Consider the following 16,174-nt stretch of genomic DNA (forward strand, 5'->3'; position numbering starts at 1 on the left):
AGATAACACCAATGCTTTACTTGATATGAAATCACGAGACTCTGCAGGACAAAGTGATCGTCATTCTCTCTATCTTGGAGGTGAAGCATGCGTTTTTCACACACTCACTCAAACCTACATAGAAATGTCAAGTTGGCTCCTTCTTTAGAGTAACTCTTCTCTCCACTCAACTGATTTTTCTGCTTATCATCATCACCACCATCATCATCTCCTTGACCTCCTTACCAGATACTTGTCCTCATGCTTGGATTTGAGCATTTGCGCCACCTCTCGGAGATTGCTACGGTAACGTTGTTCCTCCAAAGCAGGAGGAAAAGACACCGAGATGATACGTTCAGTGATGTAGATGAGGTCAAAATCATACTTGCGCTCCATTACGTGGTCCAGACTGAAGCTTCTGAAAGGAAGAAAAGCAGAAAGTGGTAAGGGAAACAGGACTCCAGAGGTCCACAGAACCACAATGAGCACTGAAGATTACAAAATTAATTAGCAGGCAAAAAGAACTAAAACCTATATACTTTGCCATTTGGCAAACCTAATTTTCAGTGGGATCTCCCAATAACACAGCTGAAAGCGAAATATCGCAATTGTGCAGGTACCAATAGAAGAGAATATTTATAGCTCAGGGTTGAACTGTGGGGTCCTTGGTGCTCGCTGAGCTTGGTTGTTTACTTGCAGATGGTTCATTGACATCATCAGTACTAGAAGCGAGTGGGATTTGCTCTCTACTTACATACAAGTGATTCGCCCTATTGGTGTTGGTAGGAGTGTTCTTGCTGGTTCCTTGATTAGGCTGTTCTTTTTTTTACTGTTTGAATGTTTGTCTAAGACGATAGTTCCTTGATTGGAGTATTGTTTACTCTTTGCTTGTTGTTAATCTTGGTGATATTTTCTGCTTATCTGGGTACTGATTGCTAGAGAGGTGGTGTTTTGGATTTTTTGTTCCCTTTTTAGTCTTTAATTGTCTCTTTTGAATGGTAGGTAAATATTGTTTCAGAGCCGTGGTGGTGCAGTGATTAGAATGCAGTACTGCAGGCTACTTCTACTGACTGCTGGCTGCCTGCAATTTGGCAGTTTGAATCTCACCAGGCTCAAGATTGACTCAGCCTTCCATCCTTCCGAGGTGGGTCAAATGAGGACCCAGATTGTTAGGGGCAATAGGCTCACTGTAAACTGCTTACAGAGGGCTGTAAAGCACTGTGAAACGGTATATATGTCTAAGTGCTGTTGCTATTGCTATGTGTCTGTCGGTGGCTGATTTGTCTGAGTACCATGCTTCCTCTTCTCCAGGTATCTTAAAGCAATGTTCAACAAAACCAGTGGTTCATCTTATAGCCAGTTCTAGGAGCTTTTAAATGCTTTTCTTCATATGCTTTTCTTAAGTTTATATCCTGCTATTACATATAATGATAGAATTGGAAAGTGTTTTGGAAGTCTTCACATGTAATCTTCTGCTCTCTGTAGAAACCACAGCATCTATGACAAATAGTCCTGACCAGCTTCTGCTTAAAAACCTCCAATGAGGAAAAAAGCACTGCAACCGATTCTTCAATTGATAATTTGCATTGATGCAAAACACAATGGGTTAAAAAAAAAGATAGTCATATAAATGCATCAGAAACACATAAACAAGGTTGACTCAGCCTTCCATCCTTTCGAGGTAGGTAAAATGAGGACCTGGATTGTGGGGGCAATAAACTGACTTTGTATAAAAAAGAACATAGCTTAGGGGCCCCCGAAATCCCTACTAATCAGGTATATACAAAAGTATGAAGGCTATTGCTTAATGCATTGTAAGCCGCCCTGAGTCTCCGGAGAAGGGTGGCATATAAATCGAACAAACAAACAAACAAACAAACAAATAAATAAATAAATAAAACATATACACACGCTTGCCTATTTAGATAAGTATATATAGAATTGTAACTGTTTATTGTATTATATTTTTTTCTTCTGTATTTCTTCACTCATTTTAAAGCACTTGTTATGTAATTTTTTAATCATGTATATAGTTTGTGGTTTTGTTCTTTTTGCACCTTTCTTTTTTTCTAGTCATTATTTTAAAAGCAATAAAAATGATTAAAAACTGATTGCATCTATCAGTGAGTTTCTCCTAACATTTAATTGATTGCTTCTTTGCAAGGCTAATTCATGTAGGTAAGGTTTCCTGCAACAACAGAGAACAAATCAGCTGAATTTCTGAAGATTCCAGTCTCCAGTGAAGCAACTGAGACACAGGGAAACCTTCTCATTTGTGAAGATTAGGCCTTAACCTTGACTCTGAATATTTTGGCCAGTAAAAAGGCAGATAGAAGAAAATGCTGTTCTTAGATCACTAGATTTGTTTAAGGAGATAAACAAATTCTGCTATCACAGAACAATGGATGAGGAATGCATGACTTATATTCATATCTAGTTTTTATTAATGAAAACTGTCTTGCTAGGGATGAGTCAAAAGAAAAGAGGCAATTCTGATGAACTTTGTTAAAAATTTCTCTCCTCTATTGATTTGCTAATTGCATCAAAAGGAAGCAAGAGTACAAGCATGATAAATGATTGAAGAAAAAAAATAGTGTCTTAATAATAACTGTAGTGAGTTGTATGCACAGAGGCAGAAAGACTTATAAATTCCCACAATGGAAGAATGGATGATGAAGTTAATGGAACTAGCTGAGATGGTGAAATTAACTATTTTGATTACAGAAAAGACTTTGTCCAGTTTTGTTTTTATGTGGACACCACTTCTGGATTTTTTTTGCTAGAAACCGCAAGAGATGCTACATTAATTTTGGGACTTGACAATTAGCAATGTTTATGCTTGTGGAAATACTATGTATTGTTGAATTTTAGATCAAAAGGTTATTTATGTTTACAATTGTATCGAAGAAAGTTGGAAGTTACTTACCCTTTTTCGAATTCTTCTCATTTTTTTTCTATTCTTTTGCACCTTCCTGTCCTCTATTTTAACTTTTTAATTCCTTCTTTGTTTTTATAGTTTATTTTTTGTAGAAATTTAATAAAGTGCATTTTTTAAAAAAGGAAGCTACTGTGCTTATCTTTTTAGAATGAAGCATATGGTACAGAAATGCCTTCATTTTTCTCTATTATTATTATTCTCTTTTATTCATTAAAAATGAAACTCAGTCAGCTGGACATTTAAAAATGTGTTACAAATACCATTGACTGGTGCTAATGGTTGATACGGGTTGCTGCCAGCGTCCTAGGTATCAACCAAGTACCTTCTTAAAATATATGATGTTCCAAGTAGCACAGTTTTTTGCAGTTCCGCTGGTGTTATTGCAGGAAGCTGCAATTTCTTGAAGTGTTTTGTGAAATTCTTGGACATGGTATCAAGTGCCCTGATGACAATGGTTATCACTGTGACATGTTTCATCCATAGCCATGTAGTTTCGATGGCCAGGTCATGATATTTCATTATTTTTTCCAGTTCTTTTTCTTCGACTCTGGCGTCTCCTGGTATCGCGATGTCAATAAATTGTACGTTTCAGTTTTCGACAACTGTGATATCTGGCATGTTGTGTTCCAAGTGACGATCTGTCTGTATTCGAAAGTCCCACAAGATCTTCACTTTCTCATTTTCTATCACTTTTTCCACTTTATGTTCCCATGATTTTTTGGATACAGGTAAGTTGTATTTTTTACATAATGACCAATGGATTAATTTAGCAACTCGGTCATGTCTAGCTTTGTAATCAGTTTGTGCAATTTTGCTGCATTCACATATTAAACATGAAACAGTTTCGGCTTTGTTGTTGCAAAGTCGGCAGCTTGGATTGTCGGTGGATTGTTGTATATTTGCTTTCATGGCATTAGTTTGTAGTGTTGTTGTTGTGGTGGTGGTGGTTGTTGTTGTTTTTGTTGTTGTTGTTGTTGTTGTTGTTGTTGTTGTTATTATTATTATTATTATTATTATTATTATTATTATTATTATTATCTTAGACAACTTAATGGCATTTTCCATGATACTGTACCCTCAGGTGATTGGCGTCATTCACAACGGATTCAATAAATATTGGCACTTTCTTTCTTGTCTTTTTCCTCCCTCCCAATAGCCAAACCTAAAATTCAATGCAGTGCTAATCCATTTTCTTCCTAGTTTCAAAATGACTGGAGTTACTCATGTGATTAACTGAGCATAATGTTAGTATAAGAAACCAAGAGAAGAAGACCTCTGGCTACAAAAATAGCTCACCATTAAAAACAATAGACTAAAAGCTGGTCCACCCCTCACCATCCCTGCATTTCAAAGCCAATTATTTCAATGCCAATATAATTATATATACACACACACACATGCATATATGCATATACATATAAATATACATAGACATACACATACACATACATACACACAAACATAATGTCAGGGTCAGGCTGTACCTGGGCAGTGTGTTCCGCTGCTTTGCAGTGTTGAGGGACTTAGTGGAGCCCTGAAAAATAAGAAAGAAGGAAAGAAGTCAGCATCTAACTAATATGTGTAGAAAAATATTGTATTAGCAGGAAAGACAGGAGCACAATGAATTAAAATATTACTCTGTAAAGAAAGAACATAAAAATTAAATAGTAAAATATTCATAAAACACCAGCTTTTGGACCCATGCTGAATATTTTACATTTCCAACTCGTGTTGGCCTTTATTGTTACTTCTGAGGGACCAAAGATTTGTCACTTCATCAATCTTTCACTTAATCTGAGGGTATCTGAGGCAGTGCCTAAGTAGTGCATCACTGTACTTTTATCCCTGCAAGTGGATTGGAAGTGGATTGCGCTTGCCTGCTTCTTTGGGCTGAGAGAGACTGACTGGCCTAAGGTAACCCAGCTGGCTTTGTGCTAAAATGGGACTAGAACTCGTGGTTTCCTGCTTTCTAGCCTGGTGCCTTTAACTCTAACACCAAACTGGCTCTGATATCTGTACTAGAACAATAGTCCACCCAGGGGTGAAATCCAGTAGGTTCTAGAGAACCGGTACCAGAAATTTTGAGTAGTTCGGAGAACCAGTAGTGGAAATTTTGAGTACTTCGGAGAACCAGTAGTGGAAATTTTGAGTAGTTCAGAGAACCGGCAAATACCACCTCTGGCTGGTCCCAGAGTGGGCTGGGAATGGAGATTTTGCAGTATCCTTCCCCTGGAGTGGGCTGGGAATGGAGATTTTGCAGTATCCTTCCCCTGCCACACCCAGCAAGCCACACCATGCCCACCAATCCACGCCCACAGAACCGGTAGTAAAAAAAAATTTGAATTTCACCTCTGAGTCCACCCCAAGTTAAGTGCAAAGTCAATTCTTCTACCAGAAAGGCAAGGAGATAAAACTGAACACCCTAATTTGACCCAAGGATACCTTTTAATAATGTGTCTTGAAGTTCACATGATTTTAATGACTAAGTCACAAAATAAACAAGGACTTTAAGTACAAACACGTTAACTACAAAAACAAAGAAGTAAAATCTTCCCACGCTCCTAGGGATTAGTGTCAACATAATGGCTGAAACACCACCAGACTATGGGACTGGCAGATTCAGAAGAATAGCATCAAACAGAGCCTTACCAAATGTTCAATGCGCCGGACCGGGGCTGTATTCCGTCTCTAAACATATGGAAGAAGATGACATGTGTTTAAGTTCAAATAAAAAAAAAAATCAAAGAGCATTAACAATAAGATTGCATGACGATGCTGTACGTACAGTTTCAAAGAAGTTCTCCGTAGGAATGTTGCTGCTCATTGAACTGTGAGAGCTACTAACCACAGAGCTGAAGAAAAATCATGCAGTGGCAAGTAGTTTTCCTGCTAGGATACACCATCCAAACAATCTACCATGAACACCATCCAAACAATCTACCATGAACATAGTGTAAAGTGCTCCCTCCATCCCCAAATCCACCCAGGACAAAAGTCACTGCTACACAGAATTCAGAGAGTAACCCATATACCTGTGATGGCGAACCTATGGCATGCGTGGCACGCAGAGTCATATCTGTCGGCACGCAAGTGTTGCCCTAGCTCAGCTCCAGTTTGCATGCGTGCGTTGGCCAGCTGATTCTTGGGCCTTCTGGGCCCACTGGGAGTTGGGAAATGGGCTGTTTCCGGCCTCCGGAAGGCCTCCATGGGGGTGGGGAAGGCCGTTTTCGCCCACCCCAGGCTCCTAGAAAGGCTCTGTAGCCTGGGGAGGGCAAAAAAACGGGCCTACTGGGCCCACCATGCCATCGTGTGACAAAAGCAGGGGGAGCACGGGGGGACGCACATGCACGGGGGGAGCATTGAATTATGGGTGTGGGCACGTGCACGCACGACCCCCCCCTCCCATGCTCCCCCCCTTTTGGCATGCGACGGCAAAAAGGTTAGCCATCACTGCCATATACTGTATCTAAGCAAAATCTGCCAAGGTTTTCCTTTGATGTCTCACCTCCTATTAACACAGTAGTAGAAACCATTTTGCTCTGGGGGCTGCAATTCTTCCCCTCCCCCCAATTGGACTGACATTCCCAATTCTATTACCAGTAGTCCTTGACTTATAACAGTTCATTAAGTGACTGTTCCAATTTACAACGGCACTGAAACAAGTCACTTATGACCATTATTCACACTTAACAACCATTGCAGCATCACCATCGTCACACAATCAAAATTTGGATGCTCATATTGATGACAGTTGCAGTATCCCAGGGTCAAGTGATCAGCTCTGGCAACCGTCTAACCTTCTAACAAGCAAAGTCAGTGGAGAAGCCAGATTTTCTTAACAACTACGTTACTAACTTAACTGCAGTGCTTCACTGAACAACTGTGGCAAGAAAGGTCGTAAAATGGGGCAAAATGTAACAAATGTCTCACTTAGCAGTAGAAGGTTTGGGCAAAATTGTGGTCATAAGTTGAGGACTAGTACCAATACCAATACCATTCTATATTTATCATCATGCATGCTTTTTTAAAGGATTTTTCTAAATCCCAAGTATTGAACAATAGTGAGAACTTCTTTGCTGTCCTAATTCTTCTTCCCTCTAAATTGCAGAAATTGGAGAAAAAAAAAACTTTGTTGATAACTATCTGAGGAAACAGATTCTGATCCACAAAAGCTTATGTGATAGCACACATTTAAACCATGTCACGATATTTCTGTGCTCAGCTGTCCACTAATGTAGATGGAGAAGAGAATTTGCAGTGAAATTCAGGCCACTTCCGGCTCACACAAGAGCAAAAACCAAGAAGGCAGAGCTGAGAGCAACAGCTCCAGATTAAACGGGCTGCATGGAAATCTTGGCCTTCCTTGGTCCCCCTTCAAAGAGTTCTGCAGTCTCCCTTGAATCTCTCAGTCTTCCCTTCAACAACAGTGCGCGTGGCTTCACTTCTGCTGAACTCTCACCCCCCCCACCTCCCACCTTTGTGAAGATGGGGCGGCTTATTCAGTGGCTGAAAACACACTCCAATGGTTTGCACAGGTGGAACAGGCACACGGTGACCGGGGGTGAAATCTGAACTGGTTTACTACTGGTTCGCTGGCTGCAGGTGCGCAAATGGGCAGTGCGCACCAAATGCAAGCTGCATGCACGCACAGTGCACGCCAAAAGGAAGCTTGGGAAGGTAAGTAGAACAGCGCAGGGGGGTGATCAGCTGTGGCACACGTGGGAACCTTTTTTTACTTTTTTAAAGCATTTTTTTACTACCTATTCGCCAGAACCGGAACAGAACAAATGCCTAAAAAGTTTTTTAAAAAAACTTCTGACAATCAGCTAAACGACGCGCAATTGTCGGAACTTTTCTTTATTACTTTTTTAGCATTTTTTTTTACTACCAGTTCTCTAGAAAAATGCTTTAAAAAGTTTTTTTTAAAAAGTTCCCACGATTGCGCGTCGCTCAGCTGATCGTTGGAACTTTTTTTTTTTACCTTTTTTACTACCAGTTCGGCAAATCTGTAGCATTTTTTACTACTGGTTCGGACAAACCGGCCCGAACCGGTAGCATTTCACCCCTGACAGTGACCCAAATGTAGATTTATTTTTGATCCACACAACGCAAACAAGAGATCTGGCACACATGTTGTTTCAAATCTGGAAACAGCACATGGTCACACAAAAGCTTAATTGCAAGAATGGAGTGAAATGAACTAAAGGCAAAGAATCAGCTGATTCTACACTGTTGCCCTGCTCCCTTTTGGTATTAGATAAAGTTTACCGTTTTGTTGTCTGCCGGCAAGGAAGGAGGAACTTAAACTAATTGGGGGGAGGACAAAATGGATCTTCAAATTCCTATCACTCCTCCTTGCTCTTGTGGAGAAAAATAATTAAAGTGTAAATCCATTTCCCCCCCACCCATTCTCAGTATCCAGTTGCTGTAATTCTTGTGAAACCTGGTTCTGAGAAAAGGAGGAAATACAGGTAGTCCTCGACTTACAACTGTTCATTTAATGACCGTTCAAAGTCACAATGGCACTGAAAAATGTGACTTATGGCCGTTTTTCACAGTTACAACCTTTGCAGCAACCTCATGATCACACGATCAAAATTCAGATGCCTGGCAAATGGTTCATATTTATGACGGTTGCTGTGTCCCCAAAGGTCACATGACCTCCTTTTGTGACCTTCTGATGAGCAAAGTCAATGGGGAAGCCAGATTCACTTAACAACAGGGTTACTAACTTATCAGTCACAATTATTCACTTAGCAACTGTGGCAAGAACAGTCATAAAATGGGGCAAAACTCACTTAACAAATGCCTCACTTAACCACAGAAAAGTTTGGGCTCATTTGTGGTCGTAAGCCGAGGACTACCTGTACACACCTGCAGTCACCTCTTTTCTTTTGCTTTCCAACTGCCTCTCAACTAAACTGGTCAGGGCAACATATTGTGGATTGATTCTCTTAAACCAGAGACATGGGAGATGGAGGGGTGGAAGGGAGAAGATAGATTAAACTATCTTTACTCCGAAGAAACCAAAATAGGAAATATTTGGTTAGTTCAGCCAACAAGGTAGCCATTATGCCTAGGATGATTATCTAAATCAAGCAGGTCCAACCTGCAGCCTTGGACAAGTTGGCCCAGGCCAAGCCAAAAGGTTGGACAAATCTGATCTAAATGGAAACTATTACCTCAGACATGTCATCTTGGATATAGAAATGCATACATTACTTCACCATTTGGATAGCAAAAGAGAGAGGGGGGGGGAAAGCAAGCATTCACTGAACAGAGAAAAGTAGCTATTTATAAAGTGCACTGAATCAACACATGTCCAGGTTATAGCAGAAAAAGAGAATTCCCTCACAGATACACTTTGAATGTGAACACAGGCTGCCTTGTTCTGTGAGCAGCCCCTTGCCCTAAAATAATCTTGCGTCAGGGAGTAGACAGAATCTTTCTGTAAGGTAGGTAAAAGCTGGGAACACACTGCTGCACATGGAAACTTTGGGGAAAGCGGTTTGTGAAACAACAGAAACAGCTCCAACTCATTCCTGACTATAAAGTTTTTCCAGCTCTTTAAAAATGAGTAACGGAGTGATAAGAATCAAGCACTGGAAGTATTTTAAAGAATACCTAAATAAATCAGCAACACAAATTTTGAATTGGGGGGGTGGGGGTTGAGAAAAATCCTGAGCCAGCATACCGTATCCTAAAATATTGCAGAAGAATCAAAGAACAGGGTACGGGAAAATCAAACAATTCCTTCATGGAATTGCAGGAAACTTCGCAGAAATGGGCAATTATGCAAGATCATAATTCAGAAGAGGAAAAACCTCAGGCTAAATCCTCTTTTTAAAGAGGCAGCGATACAAAGCCACTCTTGGCGACATGGTTAATTTCCTTACATACACGGGTCCACAGCTTACCTGTCAGAAAACAATAAAGCACCTTGGCTCACCTTAAGCAACCAGCGTTTTTATTATTGCCCAAAGTCTTCAAAACACTACAAGGGCCCTTTGTCAACTTCACTGCAAGAAGCCTACCCCTCCTTTCCCCTCTGGAAAGTATTATGTGGGTCAAGTGGGTGGCAAAAGAGCAGGCACTTACCAGTTCGCTTGGAGGGACGGGCTGGCAGGAAGATGGCACCTGGAAAAGAGAAAAGGAAAGAGATGAGCCCCAGTGCACATGCCGGTTCAGCTTTGAAGTCGCCAACATCGTTCACATCCACCCCCCAACACTGAGACCTTTGCAATGACATCTGAAGCCCTTCTGCTTTTCCCCAGAGTAGAATGTAGGGCAGATGGGTAGGAGAGAAGTCTCTTGTCCCGTCCCCAGCTCCCCTTTTCAAGAAGCAGAAGCTTTTCCCACCCGGGTGTTTCCTTTGGCTGGGGCTGGGCCCTTCCAACAACAGCACATATTACAGGCAGCAATTCATCAGGCTGCAAGGCAGCGCGGCCATATCTGGCACAGGGGATACCATAGAGAAAAACAAACACAGAAGAGCACCCCACCCAAGAGGGAAGCAACAGTGAGGCTATTCAGGCTGGTGTGTTTCCCTCTCGCCTGGTGGAACTGCCAGGGCATTCCTTGTGACCCGTAAGAGTGCAAAGGGCTATTATGCCGCCCCCACACACACACACCCTTTCCCTCCTGTGGCTGAAGGAGGGTAAAGGGCAGAGACCCAGGCTGATCCTGTGATGCAGGTGAGAACTCAACCCCAGTTGGGGTCTCCCCCAACCGTAGGTTGTCCCTAACTTAAAATGTATTAACTCCAGATGCTTCCAGAAAAAGGTTGCATAAAGGCAGCACCTGGCCTTCTTGTGTGGAATTTTACAGAAGATGATTTCAGATGGTTTTGCACCCATCTTCCACTTTGAACCTTCTTATTTCGCCAGCAATATTTCTTGTTATTTTTTGTCTTTCTGCAGCAAAACTTATCTCGGGGGGGGGGGGGGGGGGATAAGATGGAATAACTGCACAATATGCAGTTAGTTTGGGGAAGCTACTTGTAATGCTCCGAAGCTTAATCTTTTGGGAAGCCCTCTTGAGATCCTTTCCTCACTTTTTCCTCTGCTGGATGATGATGTTGCCTTCACTGGATCCCCATAAGGTAGCCTTAAGTTGACCATAACTTTGCTGCTGTTAATGCAGTTTTCACAAGGGTACAGTTGACAAACTATTTTGTGAGTGGTGCAGTCAGATCATCCAGAAGGAGTTGGAAGAGCCAAGCAGCTATTGGCTAGTGAGGCTTCTAAAGCCATTCCGTTTTGGACAGAGGAGAATCCAGTTCTGTCACTTCTCCCCTCCGGATCTTTAAAACTCTATGAGCTAGAGATCAACCTGGCCGGCAGCTGATCAACAAAGGACAGCAAGGTCAAAGGCTGAAGTCTGAAGGCAATTTCCCCATGCCTGGCAAATATTGGTTGGCTTCTTTGAATATTAGGTTTAGCAGACATTGGAAGAGTGCTAAGCCCATGTTCAAAATTCATCTATCAGCTGATACTTGGACTCCTTTTGAATAATATACTACCCAAAACACTTGCACAGAACTAAGCATGAGTTTTGACCAGTGGCTGATGTTCTAATGAAGCCATCTGGAAAAAAAACCTCAATTCCTCCCAAACTTCAGCTCACATGAAGAAGAGTGACAGAGGACGCTTTCCCACCAGCTGGTGATATTTGAGGAAGCAGGAGGAAAACAAAGTCAGAGAAATCCACCCCACCCCACCCCCATTTCCTTAATGTGCCCTTTACACAGTGAATAATGACAGCAGCCTTTATTGTCATTGAACTTACAGCAGGAGAGGGATCATCAAGGGAGGCAGCAAATCGTATGTTAGTATAGCATTTTGTCGGTTCAATGATTGATGGATAACATGTTAACTTGGCTGCGACAAACATCCCTTTTGTACTCCAGCTGCTGAGGTTTCCTGCCTATATAAAGGTAAAGGTAAAGGTTCCCCTCACACATATGTGCTAGTTGTTCCCGACTCTAGGGGGCGGTGCTCATCTCTGTTTCAAAGCCAAAGAGCCAGCGCTGTGCGAAGATGTCTCCATGGTCATGTGGCCGGCATGACTAAACACCAAAGGTGCATAGAACGCTGTTACCTTCCCACCAAAGTGGTCCCTATTTTTCTACTTGCATTTTTTACGTGCTTTCGAACTGCTAGGTTGGCAGAAGCTGGGACAAGTAACAGGAGCTCACTCTGTTACATGGTGCTAGGAATTCGAACCGTTGAACTGCCAACCTTTCTATCGACAAGCTCAGCACCTTAGCCACTGAGCCACTGCGTCCATGCATACATACATACATACACACATACATATATACCATGTCCATACATACATATTGCCTACATATGAAGAGGCTAATACAAATAAGCATATATAGATATGTTTCAACACATGTCTAAATAGAATACAATTAATTCATGGCTCTTGCTGAAACCAAACAGCATACTGAAACATATGATGGCAGGTAAGATAGTACCCTCCATGTATCTGTAGCCACAAACTCTCATAATCCCTCCAGAGCCAAGCAGTTGATGAGATTTATAGAGCCAATTTGGTCTAGTGCAGGGGTCAGCAACCTTAAACACTCAAAGAGCCACAAAGGTCCTAACCGGACCCGTTCAATTCTGGAGCCGACCGGAAGTCCGGTTGCCCCATCATAGTCTCCTCCTAGCGCAGCATCCTTTTTCCTCTGCTGACCGGAAGTCCGGTTGCCCCACCATAGAGTCTCCTCCTAGCACGGCGTCCTTTTTCCTCTGCTGACTGGAAGTTGGTTCCCCCCCACACCATAGAGTCTCCTCCTAGCGCGGCGTCCTTTTTCCTCTACCTGTCCTAACCGAAAGCCCTATCAATTGTGGAGCCGACCAGCAACAGGGAGCCACAGCAGAGGGATGAAAGAGCCACATGTGGCTCCAGAGCCGCGGGTTGCTGACCCCTGGTCTAGTGGCTTAACTTAAAGCCTCAGTCTAAAAACCAGGAGACTATACAGAGTTGTTGTTGTTGTGGGGAAATGTTTGCCACTTTGAGCTATTTATAAAAATAATAAATAAACAATAGACCAATTCCCTTGAGAATTGCTTCCTCCTGGGTATCGATTTAATAAATTTGGGGTGGCTCTGTTACTTGAGTCGGAGCAGTGGTGAGCCCCCCTTAGTTTTCCCTGCAAAGGTTCCTGTCATTTAAAGAACGGATACCTGACATTACATTGGTTTTACTTCCACTTATTTTCCATTTTTAGGAGATAAAACTGATGGATGCTCACCAGCCCAGGGCTTTATTTGGTGATATTGCAGATAATGCAGATAATGAACAAAGCTCAGTTGGAAAGGTGGGGAATGGGGACTACCTCCCCAGTTTCTTTTCTGCCGATCATGGCAACGATTCTGTGAAAGTGCGGACAACTTGCTCCCCAAATTCCACAAGTCCACACTAGCCTATAAAGATTGTTTGACCTTGGGCCAATGAAGAGCCATTGAAGAGGACAGTTTGGAGAAGAAAAGCAACAGTATTCATGCCCACCACGCTTTTGCCCTGTTTCCATCACAAAAGCTCTTCCCAATAGTTGCTTCCTATTCTTCACAAAGTCCCAAATATTTTAGCAAGGAAAATTAACCAAATTCCAGTTAATATGAAATGGTGTGTCACACTTTTAAAAAAAATCTAAATGGTCACTGTATTAGGTATATGAATTTACCAAGTAATTCATTTGCTTTCTAATAAGAACAGCAAACATGGCTAGATATTTCTTTCCATAAATAAGATTCCTTTTTTTTTTTTCAAAACAGAAAACTGAGGTTTTATTTAAAGTCTGAAGGATAAATAGAAAAAACATGTGTCTGGACTGTTTAATCTGCCACAATTACAGACCAATCGGCTCTTCCAACATATTTTTTCAGATCCAATTCCAGAAATATTATTTCCTTATATTACTATCACTAGAATTCTGTAAATGTATGCTAGCTGTAGAATTCACCACATCATTTGAATTTTAAAAAAGATTCCCTTTTGTGGGTTGCAAAACATCTTATCCAATGAATGAAAGATCAACCATATTCAGAATGGAAAGGATTGTGGAAATATTCCAGTTGTATACATTAGGAAAGAATCTATATGGACTGATCATCTGATCATCTGATCATAACTTCATACTATGCAAACCCCTTCTTAACTTCCTGATGGTATTTTCAGTCCATCCCTATCCTGTTCTTTTCATCATAGGTTTTTTGGGCTATCGTATACTGAGGGGGTCATTTTCTTTCAAAGTTTGGTGCTACAGTGAAACCTCAGTTTATTGGATCTTGAAACAATGGATTTCTAATCTAGATTTCTCATCACGATTGCCCGAATTTTTCATCATAATGGCACCATGCACTTGACACTATCAAATTTAATGGACCATTGGGAAGTGTAGACAACTTCTTCCCCACCTATTGGTGCATTTAAGTTTTACAACAGCAGTTTTACCTGGGGAAGCTACTAATGAAAAGTACACCTTGTTTCCAAAAGGAGCAATCATCCAGAATGTTTTCTACCAGCATTGTGAAACTTTCTTATCAACTTTTCTGTTACCAAATTGCAACGTTCCCTATCGCCAGAAATCACATCAATATGAATTTGCTGTCCATATTGCAGGAAACATACTTTGCCTCTGTTCCCTCTAACCTTAATTATGGCCAACATCCTGATTTACTCCAACACTCAAGGCCTTCCTCACTGCTGAGCTGAAGGGTTATCTACATAGCCTTGATCCATCCATTCTATACAAGAATGAAATCTGATGCCTCATCATTATCATTTCTATTGCCAAAACTGACTTTCTTCTAAAGTAACAAAACTCTCATGGTCAGGAAATTCCTTTTTGAGTTTGAATTGCCTGCTTCCATCCAATGATTCTTGTCCTACTCTTGGGTGCAATGGCGAATAAACCCACACCTTATTTTCTGTGACACTTTTATCTGTATCAGAAGGCTGTTATCATGTCTCCCCGTAGTCTTCTCTTCTTTAAACATAGTTCTTTTAAACATTCTTGTATAGATTTAGCTTTCAAGACTCTTATCACCGGTGTCAGATTTTTTATGTCTTTTTTGTATCGTGGTGATCAAAATTAGACACACTGCTCCAAATGCAGTCTGGCCAATGGAGCATAGAGAACAGCTATCATTATCATTAACAGCACATTTATTGAGTCATTCAATTTATATGCTGCCCACCTCAGTGTCAAACAACTCTTCTAATATTGTTTGTGAACATTTTCAAAATCGGTACTAGAAATTTCACATCCCACCCAAAATTTTCATTATAGGTTTCCCTCAATATTTTCCCATTGTTGTAGCAGTTGTTTCTGTCACTGATTTGGAGACACTATTTTTCCGCAATTGTCTTCTTCCTGGTCAAGTACCTAGGCAAAGTTATGGAATAAATGTGATGGCATCGGGACATCTCATAATCAATTCAGAGTAAGATCAGGATGTCCTCATTCGGAAAGGGAGATAAATGCTATCCACGTTTTGACTCTCATGATACTGAGAGTATCATTGAAACAAAGAAGTTCATTTTGATGAAGAATGAAACTGTTCCAAAACATCACTCCCTTTCCACTTTTGGATAGATTTGTTTATTTATCAAATTTTGAAATCTTTCAGACAAATGCTACTCCGAGAGAGCCAGTTTGGCTTAGTGGTTAAGACACCAGGCTGGAAACTAGGAGTCTGTGAGTTCTAGTCCCACCTTAGCCATGATAGTCAGCTGGGCCAGTCATTTTCTCTCAGCGCAATTCACTTTACAGGGTTGTTGTTGTGAGGATAATAGGAGGAGGAAGGTGTGTTGGATATGTTCCCCACCTTGAGCTATTTGTAAAAATAACAAAGGCAGGAGATAGATAGATAGATAGATAGATAGATAGATAGATGGATGGATGGATGGATGGATGGATGGATGGATGGACGGATGGATATTAAAAAGAAACTCTGCAAATTTCAGGCTTCTCCCCAGCTCAATACCATGTCCAATCATTGCCCAGAAACATAAATGCCATGCACAACCCGTTGTCCTGTTGTTAAACATAGAATAACAGTGTAGGAAGGAAACTTGTAGATCATCTAGTCCAACCCCCTACTCAAGTAGGAGACCCTATACCACAGTGGTGGGTTTCAAAATTTTTTACTACCGGTTCTGTGGGTGTGGCTTGAGCATGGCATGGCTTGGTGGGCAAGGCAGGGGAAGGATACTGTAAAATCTCCATTCCCACCCCACTCC

General features: G+C 41.3%; 1 protein-coding gene across 1 annotated transcript in view; it reads right to left on the bottom strand.

Annotated features, from left to right (window-relative positions):
- The window catches only part of TNS2 (tensin 2), a 149,393-nt gene that overhangs the window by 48,209 nt on the left and 85,010 nt on the right, over nucleotides 1-16,174 (bottom strand). Inside the window, exons 4-7 of the mRNA XM_070938008.1 lie at nucleotides 10,016-10,054; nucleotides 5,567-5,605; nucleotides 4,402-4,451; nucleotides 226-397 (exon numbers count right to left, since the gene is read on the bottom strand). Of these exons, the coding sequence (XP_070794109.1) occupies nucleotides 226-397; nucleotides 4,402-4,451; nucleotides 5,567-5,605; nucleotides 10,016-10,054 (300 nt within the window). The remainder of the gene's footprint in view (nucleotides 1-225; nucleotides 398-4,401; nucleotides 4,452-5,566; nucleotides 5,606-10,015; nucleotides 10,055-16,174) is intronic.

The sequence above is a fragment of the Pituophis catenifer genome, unplaced genomic scaffold (genome assembly GCF_029215685.1).
Source record: "Pituophis catenifer annectens isolate HBS135680 unplaced genomic scaffold, rPitCat1.0.hap2 SCAF_2, whole genome shotgun sequence".
Lineage (NCBI taxonomy): Eukaryota > Metazoa > Chordata > Lepidosauria > Squamata > Colubridae > Pituophis > Pituophis catenifer.